Source organism: Limanda limanda, chromosome 15 (genome assembly GCF_963576545.1).
Source record: "Limanda limanda chromosome 15, fLimLim1.1, whole genome shotgun sequence".
In the NCBI taxonomy this organism is placed as follows: domain Eukaryota; kingdom Metazoa; phylum Chordata; class Actinopteri; order Pleuronectiformes; family Pleuronectidae; genus Limanda; species Limanda limanda.
Genome location: NC_083650.1, coordinates 22,109,531 through 22,122,703, shown reverse-complemented (window position 1 = coordinate 22,122,703; position 13,173 = coordinate 22,109,531). Strand labels below are relative to the sequence as shown.

Below are 13,173 nucleotides of genomic sequence, written 5' to 3'. Positions count from 1 at the left end.
GATAATGATGTGGCAGCTATGTGCAATGTATGAACACATGCAGACACAGGTCAGGAGCTTCTGTTGATGTGATTTAATGTGAAAATGAGATCTCAGGGACTTTGATCGTCAGATGATTGTCGGTGCAGACTGTGATGCATGTTGGGTATTTCTGAAACTACTGATTTCCAGTTTGAGATGACCTTTGTTTTGTGCCATGGAGCATTATCCTGCTGCAAGTAGCCATTAGGGGATGGTAGACAGTGGCTATAAACTTGAACTGGTGAGAGTGGGCCAATAGTGTGTCAAGAAAACATTCCTAACACCATCACAGCACTACGATCAGCCTGGAAGTTTGGCACAAGGCAGGTTGTCTCCATGGATTCATGCTGTTGACTCCAGATTGTGACTCTACATTTGCAGCTTTAGCAGAAATCCACAGTTATCAGAGCAGGCTACGTTTTTCAGTGCTCAACTTTCCAGTGTTGGTGAGTCTGTGTCACTGCAGCCTCACATTTTAGGGTCTTAGCTGACAGGAGCCTAGAACCTGATGTGGTCTCTGCTGATGACCAGAAAAACTTCAGCAACTGTTGTTTGTGAAAATCTCTGGAGATCAGCGGTTTCAGAAATACTCAACAATCTGACATCGACATCTCCCCCCAGTGAGAGTCACCAGGATCCTCCTGTACTTGCATGATTGTATGCACTGCACTGCTGCCACGTGATTGGCTGATTGGATAAACATGGAAGAGCAGGTGAACAGGTGTTGTACAGTCTGTGGATATTCACATGTGTACATATTCACTATGTGGATTCTGACTTGAACAGATCCTAATAGAGCTGGAGACGGCCTTACTGGACGACAAGCCTCACTGGTTTCCACTCCAAACCCATGATGTCTCATCCATACCGCTGCCCAGAGCCTCCCCCTTCCTGCCCCGACGACACACAGAGCCCCCCGGCAAGAAGCTGCAGCGTAAGTCTCAGTGTGTGTGTGTCTGTCTGTGAATGCACTTTATAGGTTTATATATTACCCCCTTTTAATGCCCTCTGTGTATGAGTGTGCATGCCCCAGTAAGAGAGTTTGTGTATGGTTACCTGTCAATTAACATGTATGTCAATGTAAATGTCTGTTTCACTCCTTCTTCCCCTAATACTGCATTTGTGACTGGATGCATGCATGCGTATATGTGTGTGTGCGGTGTATATATACTTGTGTGTGTGTGTGTGTGTGTGTGTGTTTGTGTGTGTGTGTGTGTGTGTGTGTGTGTGTGTGTGTGTGTGTGTCTGTGTGTCTGGGACTGTTTAGGTTCTCATCGTGTAACAGAGCCTGAATTTGATGAGGGTACAGCAGTAGTGTCTAAAGGTGGGTGGGGACTGTTCCCAGTGTTACATGCAGTGTGACCCTAAGCTTGTACTTTTATCTGTGGTGCTGTTCAGGGGGGTTACTTTGCTGGAATGAGCCTTAGTATTAATTTACATCAAAATTTATGTCAGACTTCTTGAATGGAATTTTTATTTTTATCAAAATGTGTTCCCTTCATGAGGCAGCCTTTTTTTTAGTTTTGACAAAAAGTCACGCCATCTGACAACATCTTTACTTGGAAAAAAGTTTTATGTATTATTCAAGTGAAATGATTCTGACTACTGTGTGTTTTCTATATGCTCTGAAATGCAAATCAACCCTGACAAGTTTCCACAAATAAATCAGTGTATAGGGAAACACTGTCGTGTTAGTAGACAACATGTTGGCATGGGATGGAGACCAAGCAGGACCCATGCTTCTGTCAGAATTCTAAAAAAAAGTATCTCAATTACAATACAGTGTGAAGATTTGAGTTCCCTAACCCATTGCCAACTAAAAGTTAAAGCTGTAGCATGACAAGCACTAGCATGCATGTTGAAGCTTTCAACTTTCTGTGTGTGTGTGTGTGTGTTTGTCTGTGTATTAGTCAACAACTCTACACGGTAAAAGTCTATCTTTGTGTCAGATTACGTATTTCTCTGATGATAAACTCTTACGATAATATTACTGTACTGTTGAAGGGTATTATAAGAATTGGAGTGACTTTGTGTATATCCAACTGAAATCTATATATTTCCGAATGGGACAACAGAGGTTTATTGGATTTCATTATACTCTAACATTAAGAATTAATCTCTAACACTAAAGGTTTTAAACCATTGAGATTATTTTATAACATCTAATTGGTCGTACTCAAATACAGTGAATACCCATTCACCGTTCTCAATTAAAATATCAGCTGTATCAGTCGAAGCCCAGGGTGTATCTGTGTTGATTGTTAATGAGTGCTCAAGTTAAAAGGAGAAACAGGGGGATGGAAAAACACACTGCATCACTTCAAACAACCTCTAGTTTTAATTCACATGCATGGTAAGAATGAATGAAACCCCTTTGTAGCACTGTATAAAGTACAGCTAATGGCCCACCCTGAGCTTTGAGGTGCTGTTCTCTTGGAAATGAAGCCAGAGACCTTGGCATCACAACAAAGTCCCACAGTCCCACAGACCTCTTCAAGGCCGATCAGTCTCTCTATTTATATTTTTATCTTCATAGAAAGTTCCACGACACCACCAAAGACAGAAAAACTTTTCTTTTTAAACTACATTGTAAGAATACAGCACACAGTGATGAGATAAGATGCATACTAGGCTAACTGTTTAGTCTATTTGAGGGTACTTGCATGGTTTTAAATGTATATCATGTAATACATTAGCACGCTAGAAGAATAGCATGCTTCTAAACGTACAGTACGAGGTAGGAGGCTACTAGAATGAGCTTGTAGCTCGGCCAGTGAATGTAGTAGATGGTTAGAGTTTGGACAGAAAAACAAATGTTGCAGATATTTTTCTCCGCTGGAAGAATATCTTCCCTGGCCACAGTGCACATGTCAGGAATCATGGAAGTTTTTCCACATCTCCTTTCAGTGTTGACAGTAGAAGTTTCACACGGTTCAGAAAATTCAAAGCCCAGAGGAAACTTTGTACCCACAGATCTCAGGGGGCGCATGGATTGTTTTGATGCCAATAAACTGAACTTGGGACTTGACAAAAAAGTAGTTTGGGCTATGTGGTGTAGCATACTGCATATACAGTACCACCTTAACTATTGGACTTCTTATACTTTCTGATTAAATGTCTAGGTATAATATACAAATAAATAATAATTCATATTCTTGTAATATCAATATCTACGGAAGAGGATTAGGGCCACTGTGGAAAAAACAAGTGAGTTCTGAGTTTAAACTCAGAATTCTGACTTTTTTCTCAGAATTCTGAAGAGAAAAAAGTCAGACAATAAAAGTCAGAATTCTGACTTTTTTCTCAGAATTCTGACTTTTTTCTCAGAATTCTGAAGAGAACTCACTTCTTTTTTCCACAGTGGCCCTAATGCTCTTCCGTAAATATCTTCCATTTGCCATGATTAAACAAAATTACTCTGTAAATTCTCATGCTCTCTATATTTGACACGATTGATAAATTAAACGTTAATGAGTGCACGTATATATTATTATATAAGTATGTATGTTTATGTTCACATGCATGACCATTCTCACTAAGCAGCAGATGGGCGTGGCAGGGAGAGGCAACGGGAGCCTACGTCTACTCTGGAGGTTCCCGAGCAGCAGAGGACGCCCAGCCATCACCTACGATCCCGCTCGGTCTCCCCCCACCGGGAGGAGCAGGGGCGGATCCGGTCGCGGCCCCCCAACGTCCCCACCCAGAGGTGAGGCGAGACAAGATTTCTTGAAGAAAATTGTACTTTCTTGATTCTGGTTGTTCTGGGTTTGTACCCTCATGGTTGAAGGCACTAATTGCAAGTCGCTTTGGATAAAAGCATCAGCTAAATGAACTGTATTGTAATGTAATAGCATTTCAAGGATGCAACATGAGCCCTTTTTCAATTTGAGGATCTTGAAAGTAACTGTGTAATTTTACCTGTCATTGTCATGTTTTAGCCAAAATAAGAAATAATACACTGCTTTGGAGTTTTTACTTCCGAGCTGCTCCAGTAACACAGTTGTGTATAAGCATTGAGATAAGGATGGTTAGGATCATGAACCATTAGTCTTGGAGGTGAGCTGCATGGCCTGATATCTAATGCTGCTTTCCGACAGGCACTGAACTCCAGAGAATCTCTGGACTTTATCCAAAGTTTATTCAGCCAAACCCTGGATAATATCACCATTTCAAGAGAGCTTGTCATGATAAGGGCAGATGCTGGTGTCAATGTGCTTTAAAAAAAACATATGATCACCACAGCAGCATTAATACGCTACATCCTGCTTCTGCCCGCTGAGCCACCTATCCCCTGAACGCTCCAGAGATTTCAGTATTGTCGTGAACGCATCTGAGCGGAGAACCTCCTGCTGCATTGTTCATGTTTGAAAGGCAAAGTCCAGATGCTCATCTGCGGACATTCTGAAAACAGACCAATATAAGCCCTGTGAGAAGGCACTGGTCACTTCTGAGAGGTAAAAGCTACTTTACAGATCAGGAGAGGAGGAACGGGAGTTTTTTGGAAGGCAGGGAACAGTCCATCCACTAATGAAATGTGTGTCTGATGTAGAACACATAGTCCTGCCAGCTCTGCTTTCACTGGCTGAGCCAAATGATCCCTGCCAAGAGTCAGCTGAAATACCGCCTGACCACTTACCTGACAACCTTCCTTCCTTCCTTCCTTCCTTCCTTCCTTCCTTCCTTCCTTCCTTCCTTCCTTCCTTCCTTCCTTCCTTCCTTCCTTCCTTCCTTCCTTCCTTCCTTCCTTCCTTCCTTCCTTCCTTCCTTCCTTCCTTCCTTCCTTCCTTCCTTCCTTCCTTCCTTCCTTCCTTCCTTCCTTCCCTCCTTCCCTCCTTCCATTGTATCCCCCTCCCCCCTCCAGGAGTTTGGATGATGAGCTTCCTCACTCCCGTTGTTCTCGTTCTCCAACTCGCTACTATGACGCTGCCAGAGGTCGCCACCAGGAGGAGGAGTACCTGGACGACAGGTGTGTGTCTCTGTGTGATGGTGATGTGTGTACAGTAATTAGATTTAATGTCATCAGAGTTAATTCCAGTGTTTCCTCTCTAACTGCTTTTTTGTGTGCTAAACTTATTTGTGTGCACAGTGGGAATGAGACAAAAGACTTTTGTCCGAAAGTTTGTTTACTGTACAGAGATTTTGTTCTTATCTTTTAAATGGGAATCCTTATCTGGTTATCTGTTATTTTGTCACACAGGTTAAATTCTATCAATTGACCCTTTTCTTCAATATTTTCTGACTTCTTTTCTGCCCTTTATTTAATACAATTTCCATTTTTCTTGTAGCAGCTGGTCATTGATTGTGAAAGTGACTTTAGAGTTTAGACTAAAGGCTTTGGTCAGATTAACCTGTGGCATTTCAGCAAAATCTGTGGCATCTTATGTGTGTGTGTGTGTGGGTGTGTGTGTGTGTGTGTGTGTGTGTTGTGTGTATAGCGATCAACTACATAACAGCTCCTCTTTTCTATTCAACCCCCTCTGCTCTTCGGGTTTTTTGACTGTTGTTAATTTCCTCATTTGTCATCCATCCCCATGGTAACGCCAGTGAGATCTTCATGATCCACCACTCAATGCGAGGCAAAAGTGCTGAGTGCCTCCACACCAGGTAAACTAGCTAATCATGAAATGTTATTCACCTTCTAACTCTGGATTTGGGAGCTGGATTCATTTTAGTTTTAATTGTTTCTTTTTTAATCAAGATTATCTCTCTATGCAAATCAATTTATATTTATCACAAGTGTAGTAAAAGTACATTCTGCGTAATTGAAATAATTTACAGAACAAAAAAAATACTAAAGCAGAGGTTAAATTATGGCCTTTGAAAGGACTTTCTGTTTGTCAGAGTCTGTTTCACACCCCCAACAGATTTACTGTAAGTTTTGATTAAGTTAAGCTTTAAAAAACATATAAAGTAAAGTGGGGTGTGTGAAAATTAAAGAATGGGGAAGTAAAGAGATGTATTTTATGTCAATTAGTGTAAATGTCAGTTGTAGTATTGCCTCAGATCCACAAGAGGACAGCACAGGACCGTGTTTCCATCCAGACATGTTAGGGCTCGAAGCAAGAAAAATACTTAATGTGTCGTGGACGTATCCATAAACATTCACTCTGGCACTCTAGCAGAAATCCAAATTGGAATGATTTTCAATTCAGGTTTGATATGGTTGAGGGACAGAAACACAATTAGGTGGTTACACTTTCTTTTTGTACTTTATTTACACACGCTAACAGTGTATCTGTGGAGATGATAGGTGGCTTCCGGTGCTTTAATGCTTGTCATGCAGTGCTGTAGCTCTACTCGCTTACACTGCAAAAACACAGAAGCTTAGCCAGTGATTTTTGCAAGGAATAAAGTTGTGAAGAAAACGTGAAGCCTTTCTTTCTTTGATACTACAATAAATCTTTTAGTAAATTCGATGAAATCATCTGATTGGTCAACTATTTTCATCTCTTTGAACCAACTTAACCTACAGTACCTTCAAATAATCTAAAGGACATATTGAATAGTATATAAAATCACTGGTTAACTTATTTTGCCCTGTAGAACTTTTTTCTGTGCAGAACACTTCCACACACTTGTTTTTTGTCCCCTTCCACCTCTTCCTCCCATTTACTTCTGTTTGCTGCATGCATGCTTACATCAGGAGATCTACTAAGCACAATAACACACTGCCCCCTAAGATGCCACTTTTGTTCAACCGCATCAACAAAGGCGCAAACAGGTAAGTCTGCAGATATGGGTTCAGTGTGCGTCAACGTGTTTTCACCGTTCTTTATTTCCGGTTCAGTTTTTTCTGCAAAGCTCCAGTGTGTAGGAATTAGAAGGATCTATTGGAAGAATTATTGATTATATTTTCATCTGTGTATAGTCAGCTGAAACTGAGAGGCATTGTGTTTTGTTGGCTGACCCCTAAAGTCAACATAGGATTCTGGTCCATGTTGCTCTGCCATGTTTCTACAGAAGCCCATTAAGAACAAACCAAACACCGACCATGTTGTCCTCCAGAAACCGAGGATAGAAGGTTAATTTTGAATGCCATCTGCACCCTTGCTGCTAGAGTCCACGAAATCCAACTCACTGGTTCTTAAAAAGATATCCTCAGTGTCACTGAAACAAAAACATAGTTCTCTTCTCGATAATGTGACAATCATATAGATTACTCAAGTGACACCTGACCTTCTGGGTTCTGTTCCACATGTTCACATTGACCTCTGTAAATTTGCTACTACAACCTTTGAGCTGAGCTTGTTTTCACTATTTTGTTGAGTGGCTCACTTCATGTGTAACTACAGCAGCTCTTTGAAAAACATCATTTATTAAATATGTATTTAATGACCTCCAACAAAGTCCATTTCCCTACAGCCCTAGATGTTAGCTGGCTAAATCTCCTGGGCCATTGGCAAGTCAAAGATTTGCAGTTAACTCACACTTTTATAATTGAAACAGGAAAGAGAGGACTGAGTGTTAGAGATTACAGATCTTCTAAAAGATTAATGCAAGATATATTAAATGAAAAATAGAGTTACTGAAACCAATGAAACAGAGGCTAGGATAAAAGAAAAATGATAACTTCTGCTGTTGGGTTGATGTTATGGCCAGCAGTTCCCATCAGTTTGGTATTGCACATAACTTTATTACCACAACACAAATGTACCCTGGTGGCTATTGCTATCGGGAACAATCCAGTCAGAGCGACAAAATCAGAACTATAGTCAGTTCAGAATGCTGATGATGCAGTTTTGAACAAAACAACACAATGCCAAAACTGAACCAGAAAGTAAATGTTAATCCCTTTAAGCTGCAGTTTCTTTCATTAGCTTTCTCAACAGTGTAATATTTATTTAGCTTTATGCCAGAAAAGAAAAGCTTCAACAGCAGGACATAACTATGAGTCCGGAAATAGCTCTTTCTTTGAAACTTGGCTTTACTTAAAGTTGAGTGGAATGTAGCCTTCCTCTGGCTGCATCTCTTCTCTGATTGCTCTCCAACAAATCTACCTTTTGTTTGTAGTCTTATTACAAAGAATCATACAGCTCTTTTCCTCAAGAGAAGAGAAAAAACTCTACCCTGGTGTAAAGTGTCCGTGGCAGTTAGACTTTTGATTTTGTCGGACAATCCAAAAAGCACTTTTCTCAACCAAAGCAGAAACAATGACTTTGATTTGATTTCTCTATGTGAGTATTTTCCACAGAAACAGCGGCTTTGCAGATTAGTTTGGAGCTTTCTTTCCTTTCCTACCTTTCATTTGCAAATGCATGCTGTTTTTGAAATTTTTCGTCTCGTGACTAGTTCCACGCTGCCTGCATGCCGAAAGATGAGCTCTCACAGGGGACCGCAAATAGTCATGGCAACACACCATTCCGTCACACACCGAGTTGTAATGTTCACAGATGAGGTGACAGTTAGGTAAGACATGCATACACATGCACACAGCTTTTTATGGATGAAAAAGATATATGTGTTTAAGCTTTCCAGGTTGGGGGGGAAAGTCCATTCCATCTTTTACCATGACAATCAAAAAACACATTACATTATCGTTCTCCATCTCAACACTCTCATTCTGAAGCCGGTCATGGTGGGCATGGTCGATAGGATTATGATTTGGGGAATCTAACTGGATTTTGTTTTCAAATGATTTTATTTCTGTTTGTTCATCGTTTCTCTTTCTGTTTGTTTCTGTCCTCTCCTCCTGTCTCCTCTCCCTCTCCTCCTCTTCCTCCATTGGATGGCATGTTGTGCTGTGGTGCCTCTAGTGATCTTCAGCCTACTCTGGACAGAGTTAGGAGTGCTAGTGCCAACTGTCTGACTCCAGACAATCATGCCCCCTCACCAGAGACTGAAAGGTACCAGCCTCTGTACCCAGCACCCCTCCTGTAGTTGCTAATTTCCCTGCTCTATACCTTTCCTGGTCTTTGTAGTTCTTTTCCCCTCTGAATGGTCCGACACAAGCCAATGATTAAGCCTCCCCACTCCTCACCCTACCCACACCCCTGCTGTACCCGCTCTTTTCAATCTGCTGTTTCACCGAGCAGTTCCTCTGCTTTGCTGCTATTCTCAAGGATTTTTCAAGATTGAAAAATTCAATGAAACGTTGAGTATTCAATGACATATTTTTATATGTCATTGACATTTTAGAAACTAGAGATGTGCCAGAGTCTTTTTTAACTATACACTTACATACTGCTGATAAAAACAATACAGGATTATTGACATTTTTAGAGGGCACAATGAATACAGCAAAGCAGCATTGCTGTTTTGTTTTTTATAAGTAGCATTATTATTATAAACCATAAACAAGTATAAACAGTAGCTGTAGCTACTACTGCATGTGGCATTTTCCAATATAATTGGGCTCCAGTCCATCACTATTATGATGTAACGTTTTGCCTTTTGCCAATGTCAAGTTTCACAAAGTTTTGTTCAGCATTTGCCCAAACGAAACTTGAAAAGGCTACACAGGAAACCTCACTCTGCGGTTCTTATTTTCATTTTCAGTCCAATGTAACGCTTCTTTGGCAAATTAAATGTCAACTTTTTCCCCATTTTCTTAAAAATGTATGTGATTTTTATTTGAGTTTAAAACCCAGCAGGTAAACACTTAAGAAAAAAGTATCATAGACACATCAGATCACTCTCACTTTGAAAAATAAATCAATTCAGAGATTTTACCTCAACAATATTATCCAATTGGGACCAAAGTCTTATATTAAGGAATTGCAAGTGATATAAAGACACAAAATATTGTACTTGCTTATGTGTTAATAACTGACAGACTTGACTCTTTTATACTTGTGATTGAGCTGAAGATCAGACCACATTTTATGACCAATTAAAAAACAACCTACTAATACTCCTACTTTTTCTTGCCTCTGTCAAAACCACAAGTTGCAGGTCGCAGTGATTATTCAATCCACAGTCTGTCTGGTGTGTTCAGTGGTTGTCTTCATCCTGGAAGTCATATGGAGCTTTACTTTTTGTGTTTTGTTCTGGCAACAAATCTTCCACGATGTGACTGCCAGGCCACTGTTGAGAGTTTTTTAGCAGATATTGCCTCTGGAGGTGGTGGAGACCAAAATATAGCCAAAAACAAGTTGAATATTTTAAATCTAATGTTGCTTTTGTGTGCTGGTTGTGTAAATGGTCAACTGTTTTCTAGTGAGTTTGTCCTGACAACTATAGTATGGTTATTTGTCAGTGTTGTGTTTACAGCTTGTTTCACTGCCCCCAAGTGGTGACAACTTTCTTGTAGCCATGGCAGGCACAAAGAGACTTCGGTAGCTTTTCACTATGTGCATGTGTAATAATGGGATAGCACGGCTTTCTGATTTTTGAAAGGCTTGCTGATTTGGTCATATGGGTGATAATTTTGTATGTGTACACATAGAAAATCTTTGTCCCGTTCCCTGCCCCGAAGACGTCCGGCAAGTCCCAGGATTCTTATTCAACACGCTTCCCCAGAAGATGACAGGTATCCTTTGTGGACCCTCGGCCGCTTCCTCCTAGAGCTTGACTTGTGCCCTTAAACCTTTAAAGTCCTAAAGTTGAACTATAAGAAAACAAGAAAGATGTTTAAATACTGTGATATATCACCAATATATCCCAAGGTTTTTTTTTGCAATTATTTGTAATGAATGAAAACCCATTCTCTGATACCTGATTGAGATCCTCTTGGTTCAGTTGGGTCCTTTGGGGCCCAGGCAGATGTCAAGCTCTACCTTGTTTTTGCGGCAAACACTAATTTCTTCACAGCGTTCTGACATTTTTGTGAGTAGCTGGTTGTGCGTTTGCAACTTTTCCAACTCTCTCTACTTTGACTAAAGTGCAGTGTGTGACTTTATCTTGTATCATAAAAAAGGCAAATTTTACCACATTTTGTTCAGAAAAATGTGGCAGGTTTTCTCATCTTTTAAGTGCCGTCAAAGAAACATGAAATTCTTTGGGAAACTTGCTTGAATGATCACACCTCCTTCATGTCTGTCAGATGAATGCATCCACCAAGCACTTTATATGGAACACATGTAACTCACTTAATCATGCCATTAGCCAATAAGGCAATAATGTGCCAGCAGCAATGCAGTTTAAAAATCTTATAGATGCAGAAAAACCTTCACTGAGCAACAGGTCTGTGGACGGAACAAAGTCACAGGACAGGTAAGCTCAGAAAACATCTTCATCAATGTGAACCACACATGCGCAGTGATTGCAGTAATAAAGGATTAAATTGCCAAGAATAAAAAGTTTTGGGTAAAGACCATTTCAGTAAGAGGACAGATTAGAGGACGGATAGATTAAGATTCCCTGATGTTTGTAATATATGTTTAATGCACATATGAGAAAAATATTCTTCATCATTCTTCAATTGGGTCCTGTATTCTCAATATATCCACTAAGTTAAAGGATTTGATCAAATTATTCCATGTCTTCTAAATTAATAGACGGCAGAGGGCATGAAGAAAGGCGATCAAAGTGGGATCTGGATAACAATTATAGTCACTCCCTATAATTAAGTTAGTAGAGTTCAATTGAAAAAAAGGCAGGGTCATCAATATTAGGACCATAAATATTAGGACAAGATAATATTGTTAATGCTGATCCTGAGACGACCAGATATCTACAAGAAGGGTAAGTATTTAGAAGAGATAATTGAAATGTGATGTTACTTAAACAAAACACTTCAGTGATATGAAATGATTTGATGCAGGCATGTCAACATGGAGCAGTACCACAAAGTTTCGCCATCCAGTGGAATCAATGGTGCAAAGAACCGCTTGAGCAGAGAGAGGGACCACTCAGTATCAGTGTGGTGTTCCAAATAAAGTGCTTGGTGACTGTATTCAGGTACAGTCAGGACACTGTTGGCTTAGTTTGGCATGAAAATTGGAAACAAGATACAAAGGCTATCCTGGCTCTGAACAAAGGTACATTTTTAAACACTATAACATGTTAATGAATGAGTTTTCAAGATGCTAGGAGGCTCATTTTGTTCCCTGAAACAAAGCCAGGTGGTCTGTTTATTCCTATTTCAAGTCTTCATGCTAGGCTATGCTAATGTTTCTTGGCTGTATATTCACATTTGATATACAGGTATGATTGATATCAATCCTCTCTAACTCTCAGCAAGAAATCTCACAGGTATTTCTCCCAAAATGATTTCCTTTTTTCGTTTGCTTTGAACTTGCTTATAACTTAAATCATAATTTTCTTGCAGCCAATAGTGGTTGGGTTTGCACTGCGAGGTTTCACTTTAGTTTGACAAATACAAGATAGAATCATGAGCTATGTGTGGCACAGTTGAGCTCTGTGTTGAGCTGGACGCAGTGAGAGTGAGTGTAACTTACAAGGTAGAACTTGTCATATTAAAAATCATATAGTTCTTCCACAGACACAGACAAGTTCTCCTTTGTTTCATTCTGTGTCACTCACATTGTGTAAAGGGTTCTTTGTGTGGCTTTACTTTGTGGTTGCTGTTTTTCTGGTCTATGGTTTGATGCCAAGAGTTTTAGCAACAGGTTTTGGTTGTGGTGGTTGTTGTAGTCTTGTCTTGTTGCTTTTCTTCCTCCTTCCTTCATGGTTTTAGTGCTCGGTTTGTGCTCTTGTGAACTCATGGTAGTTTATTCTGGTTGTGATGTGAAATCTTGCCTTGCTGCGTTCGCTTCCTGCAGTCTGTCCACATTTTCTTTTTGTTCAGGGAATCTGCATCTGCAGCGTCTGTGTGCTTGTCTTTTATCAAGGCTTAGTACTCCACTACTGTGTGTGTGGTGGTGATGCACATATTATCTTTGTCATTTTCATGTACATGAATGGAGAATATGGATGATACTTCCTACTCAAGAGACTTTAATTCAGCTCAGTACAATGAAGAGGTACACACATACTCAATGTGCACATGTCTGTGCACATGCGCACACACACACACGCACACACACACACACACACGCTCACATAGGCTTGCTTACAGATGAGGCACGGTTATGTGACACCTCTTATTCATAACACCATGATACGATGCATCACAGTATATTTCCTGTTTTCCAGATTATAAACTTATAAATCCAATGCCACCCCCCACAGCCCCAGATTCTTCTAACACTAAATGATTTATCATCTATCATCCTCTCCATCCATCCATCTTTTTTCTGTTTTATATTGCTC

At 40.1% G+C, this 13,173-nt stretch overlaps 1 protein-coding gene across 2 annotated transcripts in view; it reads left to right on the top strand.

Moving 5' to 3' along the window:
- LOC133020436 (regulating synaptic membrane exocytosis protein 1-like) overlaps positions 1 to 13,173 on the top strand; it is an 87,456-nt gene that overhangs the window by 60,480 nt on the left and 13,803 nt on the right. Inside the window, exons 16-24 of one of the 2 annotated variants that reach the window (XM_061086995.1) lie at positions 808 to 955; positions 3,562 to 3,727; positions 4,883 to 4,987; positions 5,566 to 5,625; positions 6,665 to 6,742; positions 8,311 to 8,427; positions 8,775 to 8,864; positions 10,406 to 10,489; positions 12,828 to 12,884. In XM_061086995.1, coding sequence (XP_060942978.1) covers positions 808 to 955; positions 3,562 to 3,727; positions 4,883 to 4,987; positions 5,566 to 5,625; positions 6,665 to 6,742; positions 8,311 to 8,427; positions 8,775 to 8,864; positions 10,406 to 10,489; positions 12,828 to 12,884 — 905 coding nt within the window. Of the gene's footprint in view, positions 1 to 807; positions 956 to 1,288; positions 1,346 to 3,561; positions 3,728 to 4,882; positions 4,988 to 5,565; positions 5,626 to 6,664; positions 6,743 to 8,310; positions 8,428 to 8,774; positions 8,865 to 10,405; positions 10,490 to 12,827; positions 12,885 to 13,173 lie in introns of both variants that reach the window. The other variant, XM_061086996.1, reaches the window with a different exon arrangement.